The 27,938-nt window shown below is 47.4% G+C and overlaps 1 protein-coding gene across 1 annotated transcript in view; it reads right to left on the reverse strand.

Annotated features, from left to right (window-relative positions):
- npas3 (neuronal PAS domain protein 3) overlaps nucleotides 1–27,938 on the reverse strand; it is a 184,700-nt gene that overhangs the window by 53,488 nt on the left and 103,274 nt on the right. Inside the window, exon 5 of the mRNA XM_084683274.1 lies at nucleotides 13,807–13,896. Within this exon, the coding sequence (XP_084539400.1) occupies nucleotides 13,807–13,896 (90 nt within the window). The remainder of the gene's footprint in view (nucleotides 1–13,806; nucleotides 13,897–27,938) is intronic.

The following is a 27,938-nucleotide window of genomic DNA, read 5'->3' on the forward strand; positions in this document are numbered from 1 at the left end:
GACTGTGTCTCTGCAGCCTGTAGCTGTCCAACCAGCATTAATGCTTTCTTAATGTATATTCAGCAAACAGCAAGGAGGATGGGAATCAGGGAGGAGGGGATGAATAGAGGAAGGGAGGGAGGGGCCTAGAAAGGCAGGGAGGAGGGGAGGCAGGCTGTTGTGTTGCCTGTGTTCAGGCTGCCTCCAGGTCTGGGGGAGCCAGTTAAATGATTCAGGGGGAAACTAGGGCTTTCATTTAGGCCTGTGCCCTCCAGTCTGTTTGTACTGGTCGATACACTTGTCTGAAGAACATAATGGATTAACACATCACTCAGCCGAGCGGCGCGCGGCCAGTCTGGAGGCGATGGGGAGAGAAAAGTAAATTACAGTTAGGAGCAACGCTAGGCTACGCTGAGAGCGAGGAAACATCATATCAGCTCGCAAACTCCTATTCCTCCACCAAGCGACCGGAATGAACAGAAGGGGGGGAAAGGGGGGGGGGGAGAGTGGATTGAGGGGATTGGGAGAGGAGGGTGAAAAACAAGTTGTTTTCAATGAAAAAAAAAGAAAAAAAAAAGAAAAAATGTAATGAAATAACACAAAACAATAGCAGATGAGCAACCCAGTGGTCAAGCTGAGCCAGGGGGACTGGATGTCCTCTGCTACCCAGACTAGGAGCATCTTGACATGGGGAGGGGCTTCGGAAATCCCCCCCTCCTCACCCCCCCCAGCGACGATAATAAAAACTAAATTAGATAACTTTTTTTTTTCCTGACAAAGACAGTTTATTTAAGAGTTGATAAAGCCATGGGATTCTTCCAGGGTGACATTCAATTTATTCTTTGTGTTTGTACATGTGGAATAGACCCATCCGCTTGCATTCTGATTTGTTCTTGTGTTTCCTATACAAAAACCCCAATGAGAAACATGAGCTAGTGTTTTCACTGTGTGTGTGTGTGTGTGTGTGAGAGTGAGAGAGAGAGAGAGAGAGAAGGAAAGTAAGAGTAAGTGTGTGTGTGTGTTTCTTTGTCTTTGTGTTCCATTACCAGGATATTGATCCAGAGGTGTGAGTGCTGGCTACTGTGAAATGCCATGATAATCAGAAGAGTTAATACAGCTATCCATTTCCATCGGAAAAGAAAAGGTTGGACACTCCACCCTGACATTTATTTTTCGACTTTGAAAATGAAACTGTAGAGAGATCTGAACTTGAATTAAAGCAGGGCAGAAACCCCTGGTGACCAGGACTGGCTTATGCCCGTCTCTGACAAATCTTTATTCGTGTGGAAATCACCTTGAGGACCAGCAAGGGGATCAGTGGAGGGTCCTCTGTGACCACAGCAAACCCCCGGCTCCATCAGAGACAGGATTCCAATGTTTATGGATGTGGAGTTCGGCACTAGACACAGAGCAACACTAGCTCCCTGCAATATAGACCAATCTGCTGAGGACACAACCGTCATGGTGGCCCCTACCAGATGACATACCCATCTTACTTTGGACTCCAAACAATCCCTACAGAGGACTAAATCATCTTATGCAAAAAAAAAACAATGTGAAAATACTAGGCAAGAAATGTTATCATGCGGATTTGTAACTATATTTGAGGTGTTTTTGTGACTCTGTAGGTATCGTCTTTTAAAGACCCACAGGCTGTTGCACACTGACTACGCTGTACCAGGTAGGTCAAAGTAAGATAATAGAGAACACATCGTAGGCTCTGTACTGTAAAATGCAATAATTCTGTCAAACCGTTTTCTCTTTCCAATTTCATTTAAATTATGCCGAGAGAGAAACATGAAAAGCATACAAACACAGATTATTTTACCCAGAGGCGACACGGTGAAATGAATTACCATGGAAGGAACTGGGTTGCCATGTTCTACAGAGCTACACAGGAAAACCCTCTCTGGGTGAACTATAAACAACCTGGATAGCAACAATATAATACCGTTTGCTTGACATTCTGTTCAGAGCAAAGCTACAAAAAAAAGAAATGTGGAGGTCGAGTTTGTGGATTTGACCCTATGGATGTGGTCAAACAAGTTGAGTCTTAAAAAAAAAAAAATTGAAACAAAACTATAAATTAACCAATCCAATCTGTATTATTAATACTACCTTATCACATGGGGAAAGAGGAGTTTTGGTTAAAAAGGAAAAATTCACGCTTCTGAATAACAAATTTAAGTCTCTAGAGCTGTTTTGAAACAAACTCATGACAATCATCGTTCATTAAACTTTCATCACATTTATAATGTAGAATCTAAGCACAAAGAGAATAGGAAATAAGAAAATAATGATTGTAATCAAACAAGGGGGGGGGGTCATGATAGTGTCACTGGCAATTACTCCATCTCAAACACTGAATCCATATTTCATATCTACACTCACATACAACCACACAAAGCTCATCACTGACCCTAGTCTACCTGGATAACACTTACAGATTGATGACCCTCTCACTATGAAACAGAATAGTTCACATGGAGTAGAAACAGAATATCTGTTCTACTTCCCATAAAATATACAAGGCGAAAGCATGTGACGCAAGTATTTACCGTCAGTGATTAATCTGCCACAACACTTCTCCACAGTATGAATAATGTATGTGTCCAGCTCCTCGGACTGAGTAAGGTTGAGTTGATCATCCAACTCTGGAGGACAAGCCAAGGTTAGACAACGAGACAAATTCTTGCGCGACACGTCGGCCATCTGCTCCGGAATACGGAGACAGCTTCAGGCGTGGCGTGGCGGAGCGGCCCAGACTTGAGGGCCAGGTGCGGGGGTCCAAAAACAGCATGATGTAAACTGAAAGAAAACGCCCGATAAGGCCTTCTCGGGTCAAACACTTTGCCCCGTTGAACACTGAGCAGCTGAGAGGCACCGGCGCCGACCAGCCTCATCCCTGACTGAACAACCACAGCCAACACGAGAGCGGGGGCGCTGGTGGGTGGCGAGGACGACGCTGCCGTCTCGGAAGAACACCGGGCCCACAGCAGCCATCGCTGCCCCCAGCTCAGTTTACCCTCCTAAACACTCCTGTCATTAACAAATAAAACAAGGACAAAATACCGGGAGATGTTTTTTTTTTTAAGCACAGTCCCGGTAATAAGACCTGGCCTCTGGCCCAACTCCAGATGCAGCGAGCGTCCCCACGTGTCCCGTCCAGTGACAGGATCCACCCGTTCCCAGGGGGACGGTCGAAGCCTCTCGCCCTGCATATGGTGGGGCTCACACACAGCCTCATCCATCACTGTGATCTGCCATCAACACGCCGAGGTCCGTGGTTAAATGTAAGAGAATTTAGTTTGAGCTCCACCGCACACACACTTGCTCACAAGCAAGCCAACACACATGCTAAACGCACTCAGGCACACACACATACACACACACGCATACACACACACACACACGGCCACTCATGGTCAAATCGAGTTAGAGTGACACAGCCAAGCAGCTGCTTGGGCCCCTCCAAAATGACACCTATTTGCACTTAAATGAGAGGATTTAAGTGGAGGTAGACCATTCCCACTTTGCCATATGTGATTCAAATGTCTTTATCCCACATTACGGGACGTCTGGAATGAGATGTCCTTCCTCAAGTGCTCTCTATCTCTTCTACACTCGATATTCTGGTCCAAGCTTTTCATCTTCCACTTTCTCTCGCTAAATCTCTCTATTTTTCCTCTCTCTCTTACATACACGTGCTCTCTCTCTCTCTCTCTCTCTCTCTCTCTCTCTCTGTGGAGGGATTTAGCTGACATGCATCATAGCACTCCTGCCTTCTGTCTCAGAGGGCCGTGGGGGGTAGGGGGGTAAGAAATGGACCGGGGTTCCCCCACAATCCCTCACTGGGGGGGAAGGAGGGGCCCTGTCAACCCCTAGATGGGAGTCTAGATGGGGGTTCCAGAGGTGTAATAGCCAAGCTGAGAAAGAATAGAGAGACAGACAGAACTGTAGGGTTTGGTGATATGTCGCGTGGTTTGCACTGTAGTACTGGGGTTAGGTTGCGTGTTACTGTTTGCAGTCCAGATGGGTCAGGATGTGTGTTTTTTGTGTGTAAATGTTTATCTTCCGCAGCATATGTACACAGGCCAGTTTTATACAATCACTTTCTCTCTCTATCCTTTTCGCCGCTCCTTATTGATTCATTACTAATTACCCCCCCCCCCACCCCCACCCCCAAACACACACACACACCTCCCTCCCCCCACTCCACCCCCCCAGGCCTCTCTCGTGCCACACTGCAGGTGTTTACTACGATAATACTGGGATGGAGCTATCATCCACGGACACAAAGTAGCCCTGACATTTGGTGGAATCCTGGAAGCTAATGTCCTTCCTGTTATCTCCCAGTGGTAGGGGCTGAGAGGCAGCGTCACTGGGGGGCATCATTAAGGCTAACTAATTAGCCTTCATTTGTAAAGCTCATGTAAATAAGGCCAGATAATAGTTGTGGGATCCATCATGGAAAATAAACTATGTATAGGCGCATTAGGGACAACTGCCAGGCCATTAGGAGTGTGTCGAAGGGACACCTCTGGTGTCCCAGGAACGGGACCATCAAAGAGGTTTGGCCCTCGCTACACAAACTTCATCTGTTAACATGTCTTCTTAGCCGTTAAGTATAGACTTGAGCTTGATCCCCTCGTCGACACACTAACACGTATGTGCGCACCAAGACACCTGTGGTTACACACACGTACACACACACACACTCAAGGACACTGTGGTCACACACAACGTCTGAAGCTCAACCCTATACCGCCTCCTCTCCCTCCTCGTTCCTTAATACTCACTGCATGCTTTTATTCTCTAAAGTGAGAAATCGGAAAGTGGGATGGCCCTCAAGGAGGGGAGGGGAGGGGGGGGCATCGTGCTCCCTCTCTGAGAGGGTCAGGTCTCATCTCCTATTCTCCCAATCCTGCCCCCCCCCCCGCGCCCCATCACCCCCTGCTCTCCCCCCCCCCCCCACCCCCCTCCGCCTCCCCCTGGCTCATCACAGCGTGTTAGAGCCCCCTCTGATGGCTTCCCTGCCTCTAATACAGGCAGGAGATTACGGCAGTGTCTCCACTCCCTCTCTGCCTGCGCTGGAGGTGGAGGTGTCACATTACGGCAGCGACCCCGGCTCAGATAAAACAGGTTATTACTGGGTTTATGGCCCTGGCTGTGGAGAATGGGGCTGCTCTGTGCCTAATGGATACCACTTGCTGTTAAAGAGGCACCACAGCCACGGCCTTTGATAGGGAATTTATACTCCACTGTGAACTTTCCTGTTAAGAGGAAATGGCAATTTGAAAGTTCACTGGAAATATTGATGATATGATATGATGGATATGCTGAGATGTGTGCTCAGTGTGTTTGGTCACATTGTAATAAGTGACTTCTGCAGGCTTTTTTCATACATGTCAAACCCCACGCCACTAAGTCCCATTCCCATCAATCCACATTCCACTAGCATCACCAGCACTAATGTCTTATGATATCCCAGGCCAGCTTTACACAGCTCCCACACTGCTAATACTCCCCATGCTGACTGGGCTGTGTGTGTGTTTGTGAGGTGTGTATGAGTGGTGTGTGTGTGTGTGAGAAGTACGAGGTCCCCTCTCTAAATGCAGCCATTCCCCCCCCCCCCCTCCTTGCCCCCCCCCCCCCCTCCTTGCCCCCCCCCCCTCCTTGCCCCCCCCCCCTCCTTGCCCCCCCCCCTCCTTGCCCTCCCCCCCTCTCTATCCTCCACTGGGCCTCCAATAAAAAAGGCATAAATTTTCAGCTCTAGTGCCACTCTGATCTCTTTATATGTTCGACATCCAACATTAAATTAAAACACTGCAGTAAATTCAACTTTGGGGAGTTTGCCTTCAGTGTCAAGTGTCGGGTCGCTCCGACTCTGAAGCCCAGTGGAGGAAACAGGGAAGAACAGTAAGGGTTAATGTGTTTCGGTTGGTAGAGTAAGAGACAAGAGGAGGAGGAAGAAAAAAGTATTTTCATTTCATTAAACGTTTATATTCATCCACACAAATATCTCCCCTCTTTGCTATTTTATTGTTAGACATCGCTCTTTCTTACTCTCTATTTCTATCTTATGTAAATAGACCTTACTGTTTTGTATGTATATATTTACATGTTGATACATTAGTAAACGTAGTAATAGTAATAATGATGTGATGATAATGTATTACTTTAATATTAACAAAAATACCCGTGCAGTGCTCAGTAGTTTATAATTATTGGTATATTATGCTAAAATATAGCACTAATCTTTATCTGCTTTGAACAAAACCAAATTGCCGTAAATTTTCATCAGTGACATCAGCTTGAATTTACCACACTACAAACAGGGATCAAATTAAGGCTGTTTTAACATTTAATAATCCCAGCTAACTTTATCTAGGATTCCCTCTCAGACACGGTTTTCTATTCCCCAGTTTCCCTGCAGATGAAAGACTGGAGGGGGGGTAGAGAAGCATACGGGCAATGCTATCTGTCCGATCAGCCTCCACATATTAATAAGGGTGGGGAAGAGATGGGAGTCGAAAGGAGTGCGCCTATCAGTCTGAAGATGATCTGACAGATGGAAATAAATCTGGGTATTGTTGCTTATCAAGAGAGATGATAGGTAGACACTCTGATGCGATATACGTTCTGTGTGTGTGTGTGTGTGTGTGTGTGCATCATCATCTTTGCTTGTGTTAATGTATGTGAGCATGTGTTTGTGAGAGAGTCTATGCACATCCCCGACAAGTGCATGTTGCACATTTCTAGCAGTACCATCTGTCGCATTCACGCCCAGCCAAAAACACCACCCGACCACTTGTTGGTAAATGTGTTCTTTTAGAACCTGGTCCAGACGGCTAAATCCTCCCAGCCTTCTACCAATGCATGTCTGTTTCCTCTGCACTCGCCTTCCGATGCCCTAGCCTCCTGGTGGCCGCAGAGGACAACACAAGCCATAGAAGCAGCCCTGCCCTGGCAGCGGGGAAGAGCTCAAGGGGATGTTTAGAAGCTAGCTCATACATTTCTCTGACAGACGCCTAAAGCTCCATTTCCTGTTTGGTGCTGGGGCCTGCCAGACATGGGCTAACCTATGGGAGTCACACCCCTATACACGTTTGCCATGTTTTATTTACCATCTCCCAGCCAGACGCACCGACAGAGCAACACCACCCACGCAGGGCCGGGCTGGCAGAGCAACAGAAGACCCAGGAACGGAGAAAGAATATACAGCTACGGGATAAAACACGTTCAGTGTTTGACCTTGGAAATGCTGCTTCGGATTGTGTGTTTACCAGTTGTGGCTTTCGCCCAGACAACTTCCCCTCCCCACGAGTACAATAGCATCCTCTAACTGCAGAGCAGCCACAAACCTCCAATGAGAACTTCTGTCTGATAAAATGAGACAATTGGACTGCTGAGAATATCTGACAAGGACAAGGGCATTTCAGAACAATCAGCTTTGCATATAAATTCCAGAATACTAATTTCAAATGCATTCAATTAAATTCAAACTGTTGTGTCTTTTTTTCTCGCTCTCTTTCTGGTTTTTGTTCTCCCACACCGCCCCTGGCTCGATATCAAGATGGAGGGGAGCTGACAGGAAACTTCTTCTCTCTCCTTCCCTCCATCTCCCTCCCTCCCTCCCTCTTCCTCCTTGACGTGCACACACAGACAGCTCTCGCCGGCCTGCCCTGGTGTGTACGATAAGGTCACCCTAGGGACCGCCTCCATTATCTCTGTCAGCCACTCGGACGGAGCCCAGTCAAATGATGCATCATGCAGTCATTTTCAGGGGGAAAAAAATCAATTTCTCTACCAGGTTCCTTATTTGCTTTTCAAAGTGCCCTTGTAGTCTTTGGCTCTGAGCATTTATCAATTTAAATGTTGTGAATTGATGATGTTCTTCTGTTGGTGTTTGGTGTGCGTCTGCCGTGTACAAGCAGTACATCTCTCTCTCTCTCTCTCTCTCTCTCTCTCTCTCTCTCTCTCTCATTTTCTCATTTGTCCTCCATCTCCCTGTTTTCTCTAAAGCCAGGTATCTGTATGTGCCGTACCAGACTACACTAGTAATAACTCCTAGGTCCTGTTTCCAGCTGTATATCTTTGTTATTGGCTCTGTTGTAGGGCAGAGGACTGCGGCTTGTATGCTTGAATGTTGCAGGTGTTTTTTATTCATCATTATGATCACTATAGCACAACGTTATCTCATTGCGTTATCATGCATGATTTGCTGTACTTACCAAACATAATTGGCCCTTCTATACTACCAATTATAAATATCATAATTGCACGGTGGCAGACGATCCAGTCCAATCAATTACGAGCTGAAAGGGACATTAAATATTTTTACAGTGGAATTTCATGGCCAGATAGTAGACTGTCAGTCTGCTGGTGATATTCTACTGTGTGAGCAGAAGTGGGAAAGAAGATGACTGTGTGTGTGAGTGTGTGTGAGTGTGTGTGTGTGTGTGTGTGTGTGTGTGTGGGGGGGGGGTCTGATGTGGGAGGTGGGGTTGTGTGTGTGGTGATGTGCAAGTGTGAGAGAGAGACAGATAGCAGTGGAGTGTGTGTGTGTGTGTGTGTGTGCACGCACGCACTGGAGTAGAGTGACAGACCTGTTCTTGTTTTCATTCAGTACTAAGGGAGAGGGGCTGCAGGGGTAGGGAGGGAGGGCAGGGGGGGGGGTGTAAGAGAGGGGGGGTCCGCGGGGGCAGCAGGTTCAGCGAGGTGGCTCAATTAAACACGACCTTCCTCTGCCCCTGTCTCCTTCAGCCTCCCTGGCTAGGCCACATGCAAATGGCCTCTCTCTGTCGCTCCACAACACCATAAATAAAAGAATGCTTATTACCCATTTAGGAGAACTCTGGCCGGCTGCCCTGATAGGCTGTTTAAAGCGAGAGAGCAGCTTAGTGAGGCGAGGCCGGCCACAGTGTTTGATAGATAATAGGCCATTTGGTTCAGATCAGCTGCAGAGGTCAGCCTGCGAGGGGGAAGACACAGCTCCACAGCTCCATAGCTACATAGCGACTGACTGGACACAGAGAAGAAAGACAGATGACTACACTGGTTTGAGAACTCAAGGAAAATGAAAGGAGGTTTGACTATGCAAAACTTGTAATAAATGGAAAGGAATACAATGGACATAATAGACAAATATTATTAGCAAAATATAATTAATACTTCATGTTTTGTCTGAATTTAGCTCTAAGTCAGTATTACAATTATTACAATGTGAAAACACATCCAGTATTATTTATGGATCTGGGCAATACAAAATATGATTACGTAAACTAAGCTAATTCAGTTATCAATTTTTTTCAGGGAAACTATGTCTGAATAATTCGCAATCAGGCTGGGAACAAGTTTAAACGGTTGAGCACTGGGAGTTTGGGGAGTGTGTGTGAAATGTGTGTGTCGGGTGGCGAGTGTGTGTGAGAAACACAAAAAGAGAGAGAGAGAAAGAGAAAGTGGAGTGTGTATAGGAATGTGATGTGTAGGGAGTGTGCATGAGGGGAAATGAGCATGTGTGTGTGTGTGTGTGTGTGTGTGAGTGCGTGTGTGTGTGTGTGTGAGTGTGTGTGTGTGTTCGGAATGAGGGATAAAGGGAGACGGGGACTGATGGAAGCACAAAGATGTGATCAGACATTCTGGTAGACGTTTATGCTAATACATTCAATATTCCCCATCCCCACTTGGCCAAGATCCTCTGGGAGCAGGCAGGGTGTGTGTGCGCGCGCGTGTGTGCGTATGTGTGTGTGTGCATATGTGTGTGTGTGCGTATGTGATCGTGGTTGTGTGGTGTTGCAGCCTATCCGGTCCTTCTGCAATGGAAATGGAGGGAGGCGTGAAGGGATCAGGGTGTGTGTGTGTGTGTGTGTGTCGAGGGGTGGCTGGTAGAGGTATCAGGCTCCTGGTGGCTTTCAAATGGCCCTCTGTGTAGGCAAGGGCCCTGTCACTTAAAGCCCAGCAGATGTCTACATTCAATTCCAGCTCCACAATTGGAAAAGCCTCTACTCAGCGCGGGGCTGAATAGGCGCGGGGCAGCCAAGGCTAACCGGTGTCGCTCTGCTTTAAAAGGCAGGCCTTGTTTCATGAAGGAGGGAAACACTTCTACTACACACACACACCCACACACATGCACGCGCGCACACACACACACACACAAATGCACCCCCCCACACACACACACAGACGCACACAGACACATGCAAATGCACACACACTCATGCATGAGCGCTCATATGCACACACACAAAGGCGCATACACACCCACACACACACAAGGAAAGAAGCCTGGAGATATGCCAACCCAATCAAATAGCTGTACACATACACAGAGATGGGAGAAGTAGCGTCAACCATATGGTGCCCCTTATACATGTCAGCCTCTGATCAGATGGTCCCTCTATACTGGGGCTCCCTGTAATGCTGTCTCGCCCTGCCAAAGACCTTGGAAGGAGTTAAACACGCCCTCCTCCTGGAAGACAGCTGAGGACTCAGAAGAGTTGCTAGCTGGATTCCAGATGTATCAATTTCCTTGGATATCCCGTCCCTGGGTTTGTGCATATGCTCTGCTGGCAGGAGCCTACGAGGCTTGGAATGGGCCGAATTCCAAAAGCTAATATTCAGTTGGCCGGAATAATGCAATTATTATTTTCCTAGCTATCAGGCTAAGCACACAGTACCATCTGGTAGACAAAGCAAACACACACATCTCAATTACCCTGCAGGCAGCTGTCTACGCTGGTCACACCTCCACGCGCCTCCATCCGTCCCGCCATCGCTCCTCTCTTCCATATCTCCCGCTCCTCCTCCCTCCTCTTCCTACTTCCTCTTTACCTCCCTCCTCTCTCCTCCACCTTCTCCTCCTCCTCTCCACCTCTCCCTTTTTTCACCACCCTTTCTCCACCTTCCCATGTATTTCTCCTATCCCCCTGCAGGCACGTTTACGGATTCCTTCATTGCAGGACCAGCTAAGAGGCAGGACCAGCTAAGAGGCAGGACCAGCTAAGAGGCAGGACCAGCTAAGAGGCAGGACCAGCTAAGAGGCAGGTCCCCTCGTCTCTGGCCCATCTTGAAACACAGGCCCACTAGGCCAGGAAGAGAGAGAGGGTGAGAGGGTCAGATAACTGCTTGCTGATTCGGGCACCTTTGTGCCTGTCTGTCTGTAGCTGTCTGTCTGTCTTGTTGTCTGCCTGTCTGCATGTTCATGTCTGTCTCCAGGCCTGCCTGCCTGCCTGCCTACCTGCCTACCTGTGTCTGTCATCCATTTCTGTCTCCAGGCCTACCTCTCTTCTTCTGCTTGCTTCCCTTCCTGTCTCTGCCTGCTTGCCTGCTTTTTTAATGGCACCGCTACAAAGTTGTTAACCACAGTCATTACTGTGTCTAAATGGCTGGGGCAGTAGAGGCCTTTCAATGGGCAGCTATGTGGTTAATAACCCTTATCTGTACGACAAATTCCTCTACGTACAATAATGTACGTTGTTCACCAAGCCAATTTCACCCAATGGTGCCTACTGTACAGAGACTGTGGTCTGCTCTCGCTTGTACCACCCAAAACCATGGCAGCTTAAGCAGGATCCTCCACCACCTCACTAATCTATAGTCACGATACACAGAACCTGTGTATCGGAACTGTATCTGTACAGTAAAGATTAGTTTTAATTGCAGTATGAATAAAACTCCATGAAGAAAAAGTTAATTTCAACAGCTGTTTCCTCTATGTCTGTTTTGACAGGAACTTGAACTTGGCATGAGAAGAGGAGGGTGTCTGTTTGGCTCCTAATTAGCCCGGTCGGATGAAGACAGAGATAGTCTCTGGAAACTAAGACGTGTATGCCTTAGACACCTGCAATTACAGGGGAGGACAAAGGCTTAGGCGCCATTTGCAAAACAGAAATGGTAATTCTGACCATCTGTCTCCCTGAGGGGGCACTGCCAGCCAGCACACACTGGCACAACACTGCCTGTCATGGCATCACAATCTGGGGCTTTGCTCTCAGACGAGAGAACGAGGAGGGTTAGCACATTAAGAAGACATCTTTTCTGACCGACTATGTAACACAGTATGCTGTGTTACAGGGCTCTGACACAGTATGCTATAGGTGATAACACACATAGGTATACTGCATAGATTTCCCCCAAGGATCCATCTTTCATTACATCCAACTTCTCTCTCTCTCTCTCTCTCTCTCTCTCTCTCTCTCTCTCTCTCTTTCTCTCTCTCTCTCTTTCACGTCACCTCACCCTCTCTCTCTCTCTCTCTCTCTCTCTCTCTCTCTCTCTCTCTCTCTCTCTCTCTCACACACGTCACCTCACCCCCCCCCCCCCCTCTCTCTCTCTCTCTGGTCTCTTTTTCTTTCTGTCAACACAGAGGCTGAGCACATTAACTTTTACTATTAAGAATTAAAAAAAAACTTTTAGCGAGGAAGCACTTTAATTACACAGCAACTCTAGCTAATGACTTCATTAACACCCTGGTAGATATGCATACATTTCCAGACACTGAAGGAAGAGGCTAGAAACTCTCTAGCATAAATCTGCCTCAGATAGTCTGCTTGCATGCCATCATAAAATTCATTACCTTGTCAATTTGAAAAAAGCTTTAAACCTTCCCCCTGATCTAATTAATGCTGAAAATAATTAGCTATATATTTTTTTCAAAAGAAGAAGAAAAATTTGCGGGTTAGCGGACAGATTAAGTGGAAAAAAGTGAACAGCAATTAAGATGCGGGGGTTAGGAACTGTGTGTACACATGTTGGATTATGGCAGCAAGTCATACACGGCTAAGACAAGCCCTTTTTTATCACTGTCACACTCCTCAAAGAGGCGATAAAACTACTGGGAACAAGATAACCAGCTACATGCCTCTGACAAAAAAGCTTAGGGGACCAGTTTGACAATTCATCAATTATTTGATAGAAATCATCAATCAATCTTTACAGAATTAATCTGAGGATACTGTAGATAGCACAAAGGCCCTTATACAATTTACAGTTTTTAATTTGGTAAACTGATTGCCTTTTCTGGGTGCTTATATTGGTGTCCTATATCTAATTTAGAGAGACAAAGGCAAGGCTTGCCTGACTGTGGAGAGACGAGGACTTTAATGTTACCTTCTTAAGACCTCGACCAGCTCCATAGGTTTTTAATGACAACATTACCTTATGCACTCGACTAATTACATCAAACAAACAATAACCACCTGTAAATACTTACTCTATGTTATTACAGTCACTGTAATGGCGCATTACAACAAAAATGTTATTTAGCTGTTTGATTGTGTGTTTGTTGTTTACCTTGCTGCCTATCTGCTAGACCATTGATCGCCCAGCTAGACCTGCTATAGCTGTCTGCTAGCTCAGCTATAGCCTAGCTGGCCCTGGAGGAATAGCTGAGCTGTGTGCTAGCTCAGCTCCAACCCAGCTAGCCCTGGAGACCCAACACAGCAGGATGAACCTATTAACGAAGCCAAGGTCAGCCTTCCTCCCACTTGACCTCCAAGATGGAGTCTTTGTTTATTGACATGTACTTGTGCTGGGGAGAAACCAGCCAATGGCAGTGCAGAACCTGTTAGCAACAAGCTGACAATGAACAACAATAGGCCGCCTGATCAAATATGCAGCGTTGGTCGGTGTTTAAATTACCATCAGGCCATCCAACTGATGAGATTTTAAATGAGCTCTAATTTATCTTCTCTCGTGCTGAAGAGCAAGAAAGAGAGAGAGGAGAGAGATAGAGAGAACGAGATAGAGAGAGAGAGTAAGTTCCAGAGAGAAGCAGGGAGAGAGATGAGCAGACTGGGAGAAGATGATGAGGTCGTTGGGACTCACCTGTGACAGCCCCAGGTAGATGGACACCGTCTCCGAGATGTAAAGGAACCTTCCCTCCTTGTTTAGTGCAAATACAAATCCATCCAGGGACTGGAGGAGAGGAGAGGCAAAGAGAGTGGGAGGGAAAAGGAGAGGAGAGTGGGAGGAGGAGGGAGAAAAAAACAGGTGAGACAAGATGAACCCAAGCTAACTCAAGAGGTACGATACAAAGCTAATACAATTCAATATTTCTCCCCATAAACTTTCAAAAACTTTCAAAACGCTTCAAAGATTCTTAGTAATGGATGTTCAGACCCACATGCTGATATCCCCTGTCTGGTAGACAGAATTGGTCCCCCCGCCCCCCTCCTGGACTTTGATCATTGCATAACCACATGTCCCTCCCTGCGCCCATGTGGGCATGTGACAACGGAGTGTGTGCTATCAGGCAGGTCTGTTACAGGACGGCTCTGTGTCTAATGAAGGCCCTGCATGTGGATCACCACGGGTCGTCCCCCCTTCGCGGCCGGCCTCTTGCTTCCTACAGGCAGCAGTTAAGGCCCGGAGGTCAGGGGGGTTAATTACATATGCTCCCCCACCGACTCACATCATCCACAGGGCAGGACGACCACAGGGACCAGCCGCAGAAGAAAAGAAACTTTAAGGAAGAAATCAGAGAGGGACACACACACACACACAAAGGATTCCTGCAGGCTGGAGTGGGAGGATAGGCAGATAGACAGGAAGACAGACAGACCACCCGAGTGTTGCAACATGACCTCACAACCTGTTTGGTGAAGAACGCGACAGTTTATGTCCCAATAATTAGTGTGGTAAGAAACCTTGCGATTTCCTGGCGTGTGTAAATCTTATCGACCACACTCTCTGCGAGGTTGGGTTGACTTTACACAATGACCAATGTCATTGTTAATGGCACGAAATGTATTCTGAAAACGAGAACATCACCACTGCTCAAGCAGATGGACAGAAGTACAGACAGAGCGTTCCCTGCCGTTTATTTGTGCCTTTAAAGGGACGGTGGCACCAGCTGGCGTGAGGAGAACAGTCTCTGCCCGGCGATAAAGCGGGCGGGGGAGCCTGAGGCTGTTTACAATGAGCTGATTGGCTGCTGACAACAGGAGCTCTCATAGGAGCAGAGAGCTACGCTACACAATAACATTACACTACATTACACATGACACCACACAACCACATAGCCCTTCCCTTCACAACAACATTACACGGCACAACATTACCATACATGATACAACACTATACTTTACATTATGCTACACAACCTCACTTGTGAATGCACCAGCAACTGTTTGCCTAATACATTCTGTCTACAGACTAGTCTGTCTGACTGGCTGTCTGACTGCCTCACCGCATTTGTCCTCGAAGGCCTGTTAACATTTAACGCGGCAATAATAACACAGCTTTTAATGTGTTGTGTTTTTAGTATTTATTTACATACATTTGCCTCTCCTCGACAGCCCTCCCCAAGCCAGTGGTCCCAGGGCAGTCCTACAGGAGTCTTGTAAGGCTGCGGAGAGCCATAGCCCCAGGCTGCTAGTCATCATTCACAGCGCTCCAGCCATTGTTTATCCTGACACTGAGCTGGCTCCTGTGTGTTCCAGAGGCTGCCTGGGTCCTGTAGTTCTCTCTCCATCTGTCAGACCAGCCCTGCGGTCCTGGGGGAGCCCACCTCCAGCCCTGCCTGCCTGCTTCCCTCCCTCTGCCCTCCCCTCCCTCCCCCCCCCCGGTTGAGACTAGAAAGGGAGGCAGGGGGTGGGGGCGGGTGGGAGTCGGGGGAGCGGCTGCCACTGTACGGCTATCATCCCTCCCCGTAGGCCTGCCCCTGCCTGTCAGCCTCCCCCCCACACCACCCCCACAGCACCACCACCCCCAACCCCCGACACTCACCCCTACCCAGCCTCCAATCATCTGCCCCTGTCTCAGCCCCTCTCCCCTATTCCTCCCACCCCCCACCTGCCTGTCTGCCGGCCTAGGCCTCTTTAAAACACAACTACAGCAGCATCTGCAGCCAGGAAACAACTCTCTGGAGAGTGAGAGAATGCGAGAGTCAGAGAGAAAAAGACAGGGAGAGTGGAAAAAGAGAGATAGATAGAAATAGAGAGAACGATAGAAAGAGTGAAAAATATAGAAATAGAGAGAAAGGGAGAGAGAAAGAGAGAGATGGGAGGGGGATGCAGAGCGGTAGCTTAGCTTGTTGTTCTATGGTGATGGACGGTCTCTGTTTACAGGCTAACCACTGTGTAAAGTGCTCTATAAATCACACCCGCAGACAAACTTCAGAGGGGGAGAAATGTGTTACATTAGGATGGGGATTCTAAAGCCGTTTATTTAAAACAGTCCTGCTGGTTTAGAGGCCCACATTTTGCTCCTCATTTCCAGCTGGAGAGGTAGAGGAGACCCACACCATCAGTACAACGCCAGTGAATAGATGCAGTCAGAATATCAGTCGAATAAATCAAGCTAACGCTGATTTTGTTCTGTTCTTATTACAGGAAAGTGCCGGTACAGTCAAGTGTCCGCAGTAATGTCACGCAGTTCCAGTTCACTCTTCAGCGGAGTCCTTTCTTGCTGAGTCCTAAAAGAAAAGGAACTGCACCCACTTCCTTTCAAAGGACAAGCAAACTTCCTATGAAGGGCGGCGCACGGCGGGCATCAATCAGGCCGGTGCCCTGGACAGAGAGCTCCCGTGCCTTGCACATATTACGGCGCCCAGCGAGGCCCGCCCCGGACGAGCCTCATTGACTATTAACATATCATTAAGTATCAGGTCAGGCTAAATGGAGGGACGCGGGGAGGCAAGGGGCTCAGAGGCAGGCTGGCAGTGGGGCGGCCACATGTTCACCGAAACCCACACGCACATAGACACCCACACATACACACGCACGCCGAATGCTCTCTTTCTTTCTCTCTCTCTCTCTCTCTCTCTCTCTCTCTCTCTCTCTCTCTCACTCTCCCACACACACACACACTCCAGTGGACACTCAAGAACAATGACTTCAATTAACACCTCCAGCAGGCATAGGACCAACAATGATCATCGAGTCACACACACGCCTCCTACGGTTCTCAGGCCTTGCTAAGCGCTGATCCTGGGCAGCCAGTAGGACTTACACACACCTCGGAACACGTGTGAGAGAGAGAGAGAGAGAGAGAGAGACAGGGAGGGGGTAGGAGAGATCATGAGATCTGACAGCATGAGTGAGTGTAAGAATGACGTGAAAGAGTGTGTGAATGTGTCTGTGTGAATGCCGCATTTGTGTGTGCGAGTGTGTGTGTGTGTGTGCGAGTGTGTGTGTGTGTGTGTGTGTGTAAGGGAGTGCAAGCTTGTATCTCAGCCTATGCATGTGAGCTTGTCTGTGTGTACAGGGTGGAGATGGAAGGGGATGGTTAAAAAGAGATCTTATCTGAACTCTAAATTGCCACAGGGAGCTGTGAGAAATATTTTCCATTGAAGTCAATTTGGAGGCTGACAAGCCATGTAGAAATGTGCAAATATGGCAGGCGTGGTATTGATTTATTTATTGAAGACAGGGGGGCTCCAGGGGGGGCGCCTGGATCACTCATCATCACAACCTCCTTCACACACGGACCCCCTGCAAATCATACCATACTTACCATGGCCATTTGGGTTTGTGCTTACCCTGGGAGAACCACAGCAGCATCCATCTGAACACAGCAGCCAGTGATATTTACCGGCTGTTTCAAGCTACTGACATCAAGCTGACCATTTTGAAATAATGCTGCTCTTTTACTCCCTGACACACATAATTTCTCCCTCATTCACTCTGTTACTCTCTCTCTGTTACTCTCTCTCTGTCACTCTCTCTCTGTCACTCTCTCTGTCACTCTCCCTCCTCTCCATGTCTTTCCACAGTCAATAGTGTTTTACAGGTAAAGGACTGAACTGTGGTGACTGCTCACATACAGTGCATCATTATAACCAACAGAAGACCCAATCTGAAGGGCATTTTGAAACTAAAGACTAAACACTTTTACTAACACTATTCACACTATTATTACTTGTATGTATACAGTATACAGTACAAGTTTAAAATGTGCACACATTTTACCAAACTTTTGACTGCTACTGTATATATATATATATATTTTTTTTTTCTTCCAAAAATTGCTATGTCACCTCTCTTTTTCCTCAATAATCCTTCATTTAACCTTGTTGCTCTGCTCTCTGTAATCCACTATGATAAACAGGGGCAACCCTGCAACTCGGCCAAGCTTTCTGTAAATATGGACTAGCTAGGAATTTAAACTGTGTGTGTGTGTGCGCGTGCGCGCGTGTGTGCATGTGTTTATGTTCTTAATCCTGGGTTAGCTGCACCAGGAAATCTCTATTTAGCTGTGTCAACGTAACTACATTAAAATAATGTTTAAACACATCAACTTTCAAATTAGATTAGATTCCCTGCGGCCTTGCTAATAATCCCTCTTACCCCTCTCAGAGTAGGGCTCCCCCTTGACTCCAGGAAAGCCTGAGCTTACCAGCGTACTGTAGGTGGACCCGAATGAGACACGCACACACACACACACACAGTAGCTGCTGGGCTGTCGAACAGTATTACTATGGTGCAGTATGGAGAGAGACACTGTAGATGCTGTCATAAAACGTAACGTCAAATCCTCCTCACATACCCACAGATAGTAATTCCCCATTGAATACAAGAGTGGTGGAAGTGGTGTTGTAGAGGAGCAGCTGTGTTGCCCCTCACAGAGAGAGGTTAAACTCTGTACATAGAGGCCATGCTGTTTTGGAGCAGGGGGCTGCAGGTGTACTCTGCAGCCGTGAGATGTAAACACAGACGGCCAGCAGGATCTAGCTGGGCTGGAATATGAATATCAAAGGAATGCTTTAACAGCCAGCTAAAGAAACTGACCTTCCATCTCTAAGACATACACACACACTCTCTCTCACACACACACACACACACACACACAAACTCACAAGCACTCTCACTCTCACAGAAGCAGTAGAAATCATCTGTGTTCTCAGATCCTCCCTCACATGACTTCTGGACCCGACAAAGAAGGATCCGGATACAGAGATGACAAAAAGTTCCAGGGATAAAAGACACAAGTGCCTAAAGAGAGAGTTATTAAATGGTATGAAGACTGGATGAGAGTCTCAAGGGAGCAGATGGAGGGTGAGTTTCTTAATAAGCAGAAAGGTTAAGGACAGGGATGTATTGAGGGATTCAAGATGGAGGAGAGCTTCACCTCAATCAGACAGACTGTTATTGTTTGTGGTGCCTGGCCATTATTATGTGCATATTAATGATGCTTGGCTGCCAGGTTACGTCATCTATGTGGTGTGTGTGAGTGTGTGTGTATGTAGCAGACAAGCCGACAAGGACAGAGGTGACCATGGAGAGGAGAGCTGGAGAGATTGTGTGTGTTCCCCTCCCTCCCTCCCTCCCTCCCTCCCTCCCTCCCTCCCTCCCTCCCTCCCTCCCTCCCTCCCTCCCTCCCTCCCTCCCTCCCTCCCTCCCTCCCTCCCTCCCTCCCTCCCTCCCTCCCTCCCTCCCTCCCTCCCTCCCACACACACACATCTGGACGGTTTGGTCCAGCAGGTACTGAGGACCTTCACACTGATAGCATGCTAATGCTAATCAGACTACAGACACAGACTCCACCATCAACATCACACATGCACACACACACACACCTCCATCAGAACTTAGGGCTATTCTTTTATGAACATGGAATAGATACACAAACCCAGACAGATACACACATGCACACACATCCATTTGACTGCATACAGAGAAGGAAACGCACCATGTGCATGACACACACACACACCTACACACACACACACGCACACAGACGCACACAGACGCACACACAGAAGAGGGAGCGAGGAAACAACCCTTTATGAAATCACATAGGGCCTGACCAGCCCAGTGTAATTATGCTAATTGCCTGAATGCCCTTGCTTTATTTATGCGTGGTGGCTAAGATAAATAAAAGGAAATTGCTTTGGATCTAACTGTATTCATTTCAGAATGCTAACTAGCCCCTGTTTGTTATGAGATTGCTGATCTGTTTACCCTCCAATTCTGCAGGTAATTGCAATTTTGATTGTACATTTATTTATTTTCTCTCTCTCTCTCTTTCTCTCTCTCTCTCTCTCTCTCTCTCTCTCTCTCTCTCTCTCTCTCTCTCTCTCCCTCTCTCTCTCTCTCTCTCTCTCTGTCTTTCTGTCAGTCCTCCATCTATTTCTTTAATAATCAAAAGCTTTGTGATGTTTAGACCTACTAAACAGTAAGGAGAGAAGTTAGGAATATCTTTATCGGCTGCCTCGGTGTAATTGTGAATTTTGAGGCACTTGATATGAATTCAATATTGTTTCCAGGCTTGTTCAAAACTATTTGGTTTGATGCTGGCAGGGAGCGATCAGACATATCCTTTCAGAGAGTTCAGAAAGCACAAAAAGTCCATTATAATGAATAACCGATGTGGAGGCATATCTCGTTTACTTCCAAGCAAAAGCAAAGCCTTAATTACGATGTGCTTATAAATGCATTACCTGGTGAACATGCTAGAAATTCAGAAACCGTTCTCATTATCTTTAAGTGTATAGGTTTATGGTTAAACAAAATATTTTTTCTGATTTCTTATGAAAGCATTCAACAACACCAAATTACTGTAATATCTCCACCGTACAGGTTTTTCTTTCGATCGATATGCTTCAAACATTGAAACTGAATTAATGTATTAATCTAAACCTACATAGATATAATTGTGCCACAAATAATGTCATAAAATGTAATACAACATGCCCTGATTCTCTAAAACATGTTTAAGATTCCATTTTGTACGCGCACACACACACACACACACACACACAGACCATGCATAATTCCCCCCAACAGAAAGAGACAATTACAATTGATCAGAGTGTGAGGTGAATGGGCACTCCCATAGGCTCCCACCTCTCTCAGATTACAACATTGATCTGAACCTCGTTCGGCCTCCTTTCTGCGGCCACCTTCCCTGGGCGTCCCAGGCAGATGAAGCGATCTGCTAACGATCGGCAGTAGAGTTTAAGTGTTAGTGTCCTCTGCTCCCCTCATAGTGACGGATGGAGACTGGAGCTCCTGTTGATTTGTGGTGTTTAGATGTAGGTTTAATTGCAGTGTTTTGTAAGAGGGTTATGTATTGCTCTGTTTGTGTCTGGGAGCTGATGCGGCCGGAATGGGATTGGATTTTCTACAGTGGAGGTGTGGAGTGAGGTGTGAGGGGTTAGAGGGCGATGGAGTTGGAGGGGGGTGGGGAAAGGGGGGTGGAGGGTGTTAGGGACGGAGTTAGTGACGGGGGAGGGAGGGTGTTAGGGAGGAAGGGATAGAGGGAGTTAGGGATGGGGGAGTTAGGGAGGAAGGGAGGAAGGGAGTGTGGAGGGGGGGTGGAGGGAGTTAGGGTTGGAGCGGGGATGGAGGGAGTTAGGGTTGGAGCGGGGATGGAGGGAGTTAGGGTTGGAGGAAGGATGGAGGGAGTTAGGGTTGGAGGGGGGATGGAGGGAGTTAGGGTTGGAGGGGGGATGGAGGGAGTTAGGGTTGGAGGGGGGATGGAGGGGACTTCAGAAAGGTTTCAACCCTCCCCCTCCTCTGAGATTAATCAGCCAACATGGATCTCTCTCTCACCTGCGGGAGCAGCAGACGTTGGCCTTTTAAACGTGTCAACGCTCCCCCCGCTCCCTGCTACCCGCCCCCTCCCCCCTCCCTCCCCCCCCCCATTCCAGCAGCATTGATCTCAGAGAGAGAGGGTCTGTCTGCAAGCGCTCCAGTTCCTCTAACATAACTCAACAGTTTAAAAAGTCGTCCTCTTCTTCTTCCTCTCCTCAGCTTCAATCTTTCTCGGCAGAGCCAGACATTTTTCTTTTCATTGTGACGAACGCAGGAAGTGATTTATCGAGCGTTCGGTGATGCTGAATGACCCAGGTGCATGCTGGGAGGCTAACAGACACTGGAGCAGATTGAGGAGGCTGTGATAGAGCACTGGACTATACACACACACACACACACACAGATGCATGGAGACACAGACCCATACACTGCCTCTCTCCGGAAAAAAACACCTTTTATCATAAAAAAATATGTAGCATGATAGATTTTTCAGAAGTAATCATTAAGCGGCAAACCATAAGATTTAGTGTCCAAATATATATAGTTTTATTGTGGGTTTTTTTTTTCATTTAACTGTCCGCATTAAGATCTAGCATGTCTTAGAATGGATTAAATAACCTGAGAGTATAAAGGTGGCGAGGAATGGGTGAATGACTGGATTCAGACCTCATTCATATGCTTATCTCATTAGTGTAGCATGTATTGCTGCCATCTGAAGAGGGGCGGGGGGAGGTGGGTGGGAGCGGGAGAGAGAGAGAGAGAGAGAGGAAGAAGAATAAAGCAGAGGGGTATTGTCGAGCGCTCCGTTCCCCTGCTAGACCCCGACAGACGTGTTGATTTATTTGTGTTCCTGCATTCCTCTCGTCTGTAAAGGGGACAAATGTGACCACCACCAGAGAGATGCATTGACAAGTGCTTTGTACGGCGGCGTAAAAAATGAGCCACTTACTTACAATACATCTATAGGAAATCAGACGCAGAAAGAATAGAAATAGGAAGTGTTCCCTCTTGCCTAGTCCCTTCAGAAAAAGAAGAGGAAAGGAAGAAAGAGAGAGGGGGGGGGGAGAGGGATGAGGTGGGGGGGAGGGAAAATCAATAGAGAATAACTCCCTTTTCTTTTGTGGAGAGAACTTAAGATTCAGCAAAAGTTTTGTCTGGGGGAACTTAGTCCCGATACGTTGAGAGGATGAAACGCGCATTAATCATTCTAACAAGTCGTAACATTCCTCTAATACAATGAGTTCTCTCGGAGCTGGCGGCACTCAGCGCCCCCTCACACAAGCCCTATCAGTCAGAGGCTAGCACAGGAGCCTGGCCCCTGAGGCCAAGATAAGCAATCGCCCCAGCCCCATATTTTGTTAAATCACTGCGGCCACATTAGGAGTGAATGGAAGAGGGGGTGGGGGGTGTCTGGGGAGGAGAGAGGGAGAAGTAAAAGAAAGGGGAAGAGAGGGAAGAGAGAGGGAAGGGAAGGGGAAAGAGAGGAAGAATTGACGGAGCCTCTCGGCCCAGATCCTTATCCTGCATCTAAAGGAGACATCCGTCCTAAAGACGGGGTCGCCCTTGACGCCTCACCAAGGGGAGGAGTCCTGAACTTGTCTTTGTTTTGAAGTGCCCCCAGACCCCGATACTCTAATCGTGAGCAAACAGCTCAGAATCTGCTCCGCACACCTTGGATACCCACACGCACCCCCATGATCGCTCTCTCTCTCTCTCTCTCTTGTTATCTTCTTATCTACCTGTCTTTCTTTCTCATATTTAAACATCTGTGCAGTGCTCTCTGCTCAGACGAGGAACACTCTGGGCTCTGTGATCCCAGTTCACACACCAGCATGGACCCTTTTATCTCCAGGATATAACCAGAGGAGAGCAAGCAGGGAGAGGGGGGGAGACAGAGAGAGAGAGGGGAGATCGAGACAGAGAGAAAGAAACAGGAGAGAGAGAAAAAGAATGACAGACACAGAGAGAGAGACAGACACAGAGAGACAGACAAAGAGACAGAGAGAAAGAGAGAGAGACACAGAGAGAGAGAGAGAGAGAGAGAGAGAGAGAGAGAGAGAGAGAGAGGGGATCAAGACAGAGAGAGTAAAGAGAGAAAGAAACAGGAGAGAGAGAAAAAGAAAGAGAGAGACAGAGAGAGAGAGAGACAAAGAAACAGAGAGAGAGAGAAAAGAGAGAGAGAAAGAGAGAGAGAGAGAGAGAGAGAAGAGAGAGAGAGAGAGAGAGAGAGAGAGAGAGAGAGAGAGAAAGGGGGACAGACAGACAGAAAGACAGAAAGACAGAAAGAGAGAGTGAGGATAAACTAGTGATCCATGCTGATAGAGCTTCACCGTCCCAGCCAGCAGTGGGACGCCAGATCTAGTCAGATAACCGTGAACGTTCCATAATTACATTACCATTTAAATGTGAATTAACGAACACGTTTGATTTAGAAAAGAATATCATTAGGTTTACTTTAAATTGTCTTTATATTTTCCTTTTAAATATAGATTTAAATTTAGATTATATTAGATCAAATCTTGACATTAGTTGACCTGGTTATAAACTGTGTTATAAGCTTCAGAAGTACCAGTATTTGTCAACAACAAACCCAAGGATGACTCCACACTAACTTGCTGCTAATGTGTTTAGGTGTGGGTGCATATATGTTGAAATGTATGCATGCGTGTATGGCTGTCTGTGCGCGTGTGTGCGTGTGTGTGTTCACGCCCATGTTCATGTCTCTTCTGCTGGCACCATATGGACCTTTAAATCTCCAGTCCCACCGGGAGCATAGTTAAAGGCACAGTTCGCTCATTACAACCCCAGTCATAACATAAAGGCCAATAAACAACTGGATGCAGGAGGTGTATATGTCTCTGAGGAGGCATGTGGGAGGAGATTAAAACTAAACTACACCCCTGTTACAATGTCATTACCAGATGTGCTCCTGGATGGGGTAAAAAACTGTGTTTGCTCTTCCTCAAACCTCAACCATATGGCCCAGCTACTCCAGCTAGGTATATGGACACCATAATACTGAAGCCATCCACCCCATTCCCGAATCGAGCTTATCTTAATGTACTACCTGGAAGGAAGCGATATTGTCATAATGTCACTGTTACTATGCAGTATTCCAGTTATGGCTGTATGGTTATATAGGCGGAATAAATATTAAACGCCTTGTTTATAGTCATGAGATTAAGTGTTACTAGATGGTTGTATGTTTTTGTTGTCTTCTTATTAACATAGATATAAACCGTGATCACCCATACACACCGATACACAGGACACACAGGTGGATTATCACAGACTGTAATATCACAGGACAGATACTGTGATCACAGAAGTGATGGCGACAGTTTGTAGATGTTGGCACCCACAGAAATAAACGCTGTGACGCTAACTGTACACAGAATGGTGCATGTGCAGACGTGTGGTTGAAGGGAGGCAGTTCCAGTAAACACGAGTGGCACAGTAGACCCCGCTGTCTTGCAGGTCTGCCCTATGCAGGTGTCGAACCCGGCGCCGGGAATTACGGACTCTAACGATGCGTACGTAGGTGAGGCGTGGCGGAGCTCCCCCTCTCTGCTGGAGTCGAGGGCTCGCTGGCACTGGCTGCTCCGAACAGCTGTAGTGACAGGTTAAGATCAAGGCCCACGCTGACATTCTTCCTGCAAAGGTCAATGTATGGTGGGGCCCGCCGCGCTCAGATGAGGCCTCTGCCATCATTGCCAAGCCAAAAGGTCAGGCACAAGCTGATTGGTGATAGAACTATCAAATTAACCAATCAATACGCGGCAGGGATGGGAGGAAGCCGGCCCCTGGGGGCGGGGAGACAGACCGGAGCAAATGCCAACATGTCAATATGGAGAGAGAGGAGGAGGGGAGGGAGGGGGAGGGAGGGGGAGGGAGGGGGGGGAGCGAGTAGAGGAGGAGGAGAGAAAGGGATCGAGAAACGTAGAGAAATGCAGAGAGAGGATGGAGTGGTAAGACAGCGACAGAGAGCAGTGTGGGGGAGGGGGGGGGGGGACAAGAGGAAGAAAGGGAGATGAGATGGAGAGTGGGGTGGAGGGTGGGGTGGAGGGTGGGGTGGGTACACAAAGGCACTTGGCAGAGGGCAGAGCGAGGACCCTGCTTCAATCAAAACATCGTAATGCAGAAGGAGGCCGAGGAGTGCCGGTGAAGACATCCTAATACTTTCTAATAAAGCCTCTCATCAGAACGGCCCTTCATTTGGAGAGCAGGATTCTGACAAGGACGGTAAGATGTCCAAGGACAGGTGAGCTGGCTGGATGACTGCATGGAGAACAGATCTGGAGCCTCTCTCCTTAGCCACGGCTATCCCATAATAATCCCTCTCCTCTCCTCCGCTAATGCCACTCCAGAACCACTGACAGAGCTCTGCCAACCACACCTGGGAAGGGGGGGGGGGGGCAATGAAACGGATCAATTACCTGAATGTATTTGGGTGTAACTGAGGTGCGCTTAATGGGACTGATCCATTGGCTTTGTTACACTGGGCAAGATCATCCAGCCAAGTATTTGATAGTGTTTGAAAATAGTAATAGACCTAGCCAGTAACTGCTGCCAATCTTGGAAACAGCGCATCCTTTTCTCTTTCCTGTCTGTGGTCTGGTCACTAGGGGCACTGTGGAAGACAGGACAGCCTCACAGATATGAACATAATATGTCAATGCAAACAGAGATCATGTATATCGCATGGGTACAAAAACATGAACCACCAAGCCATCCACACAACAGAGGTTATCTGCAACACGATGAGGAACCAGCGCGAAAGAGATGACTTCCTGAAACTCTCCTCGAGAACAGTACAGTAAAACACGGAGTACAGTAGAACTCTTCCCTTCCTCCTCTCTCTACACCCCCCTCCTCTCGCTTTCCCATGGGTCCCCCTGCATCCCTCCATCAAATCATAATTAAGCTGCAATTAAAGCACGCTTCCCGGCAGCGTGTGTGTCAGTCAGTGGGGTCAGGCTGCTGTCGGCTAATTGATGCGGAGAGTCAAACAGACGGCTCAGTGAGTCGACAGCCACATGTGTCCCCTCAGAGAGCCTCATACCTGATGCAGGCCTGGACTCTCTGCGGTCTCTCTCCTGCATTCTAAATAACGCAGGTCTCGCACAAGTTCACCATCGAGTCGGAAGTTTTGTTCAAAAATCCACTCTTTAAAGCGGAGTTGGCGAACTCTTCTTTCCCACCAAATCGGTTAATTCTGATTATGTGGTTGTGAAAAGAGGGGGGGGGGGGGGGGGGGGGAGTGTTTACGTCGACATGATTGAAGAAGAATGTTTTTAAAAGCAAATTATGCCCTCATCAAAACATACAAAAATTGCTCCGACGTATAACAAAAAAAAAGTTCTCGGTCAGGACCGTGAATTCTAACTAGATGATGAATGCAAATCGATGTATCTGAGTGATAAATATTCTGTCTGGACCCTCTGAGCAGACCCATCTTTGGCCTCCTGTCGAATCGTCGGGCTACTTAACCACAGCGCCGGGCTCCTCCCAGCTCGGTAAGAGCCGCAGTTGAAGCGCTCCTGCCTTTCCACGTTTGTTTGTCTTATTTCATCTCTCTCCCGGCGGTGCTGTGGCCCCGGCATTTACATTTCTGTAGCATGTGGAATCTCAATGCTCACAGTTCAAACTCTGCATGGCAATTAAAGAGTAGTTTAAAGTGCAACAACAGAGAAATTGCTTCTCCGAGCTCTGCCGGGACTCTGTCAATTTTTGACCTAATTAATGATTGTGTTAAGCCTCATATTCAGCCCATTGTAATTCTGTAGGCGTGAAGGAGAAAGGAGTACATAGATTTCCATTACGTGATGCTTATCCGAAGGGAAATAGTCTGGGAGAGGGGAAAAAAACACTCCCCTCATTTGCATGTGTTTGCAGTTATTTGAAACAATTTGTTCTGTTTAAGAAAAGTGAAGACCTTAGGTTGTTTGGCGGAGTAAATGTAAATCAGCATGTCTAGGGTTGTTGTGTTGCCTTTGTTCCAGAGAGTCTGAAGGAGGGGAGATAAAATCTGAACAAGGTTTAACGACAGAATCGTTGAACTCACAGCGTTTACACACACACCTCAGGGATCTGGGGAGGGTTGGAACCATCAACATCACCGAGACAAGACTTTCAGGAAATTAGATTTGAACATAAACAAGATATGACGGCTACTTGTACAAGTTTAAACTGACAAAAAGACTTAACGTGTTGTTGTGATCGTCGTGAAATTCGCAAATTAATTTGACAGTTTCAAGACTAAATCAAGCCCAGAATGTGACAAAACTTGTCTGTTAAAGCGGCATGAAGTGATTGGTTTTGTCAGGGTGTGAGTGTGCCAGGATGAGAACAAGACAAGGGGAGGGGCCTGTATGTGTGTTTGTGTGCGTGGGATGGTGTTTTCTCTGTTGGATAGCTAGCTACTGATCACTTCTCATCCCATACAAACGGTTTGACAAACACTGGACATGGTCTCCTTCA

Source organism: Hypomesus nipponensis, chromosome 3 (genome assembly GCF_054491055.1).
Source record: "Hypomesus nipponensis isolate SF chromosome 3, ASM5449105v1, whole genome shotgun sequence".
NCBI lineage: Eukaryota > Metazoa > Chordata > Actinopteri > Osmeriformes > Osmeridae > Hypomesus > Hypomesus nipponensis.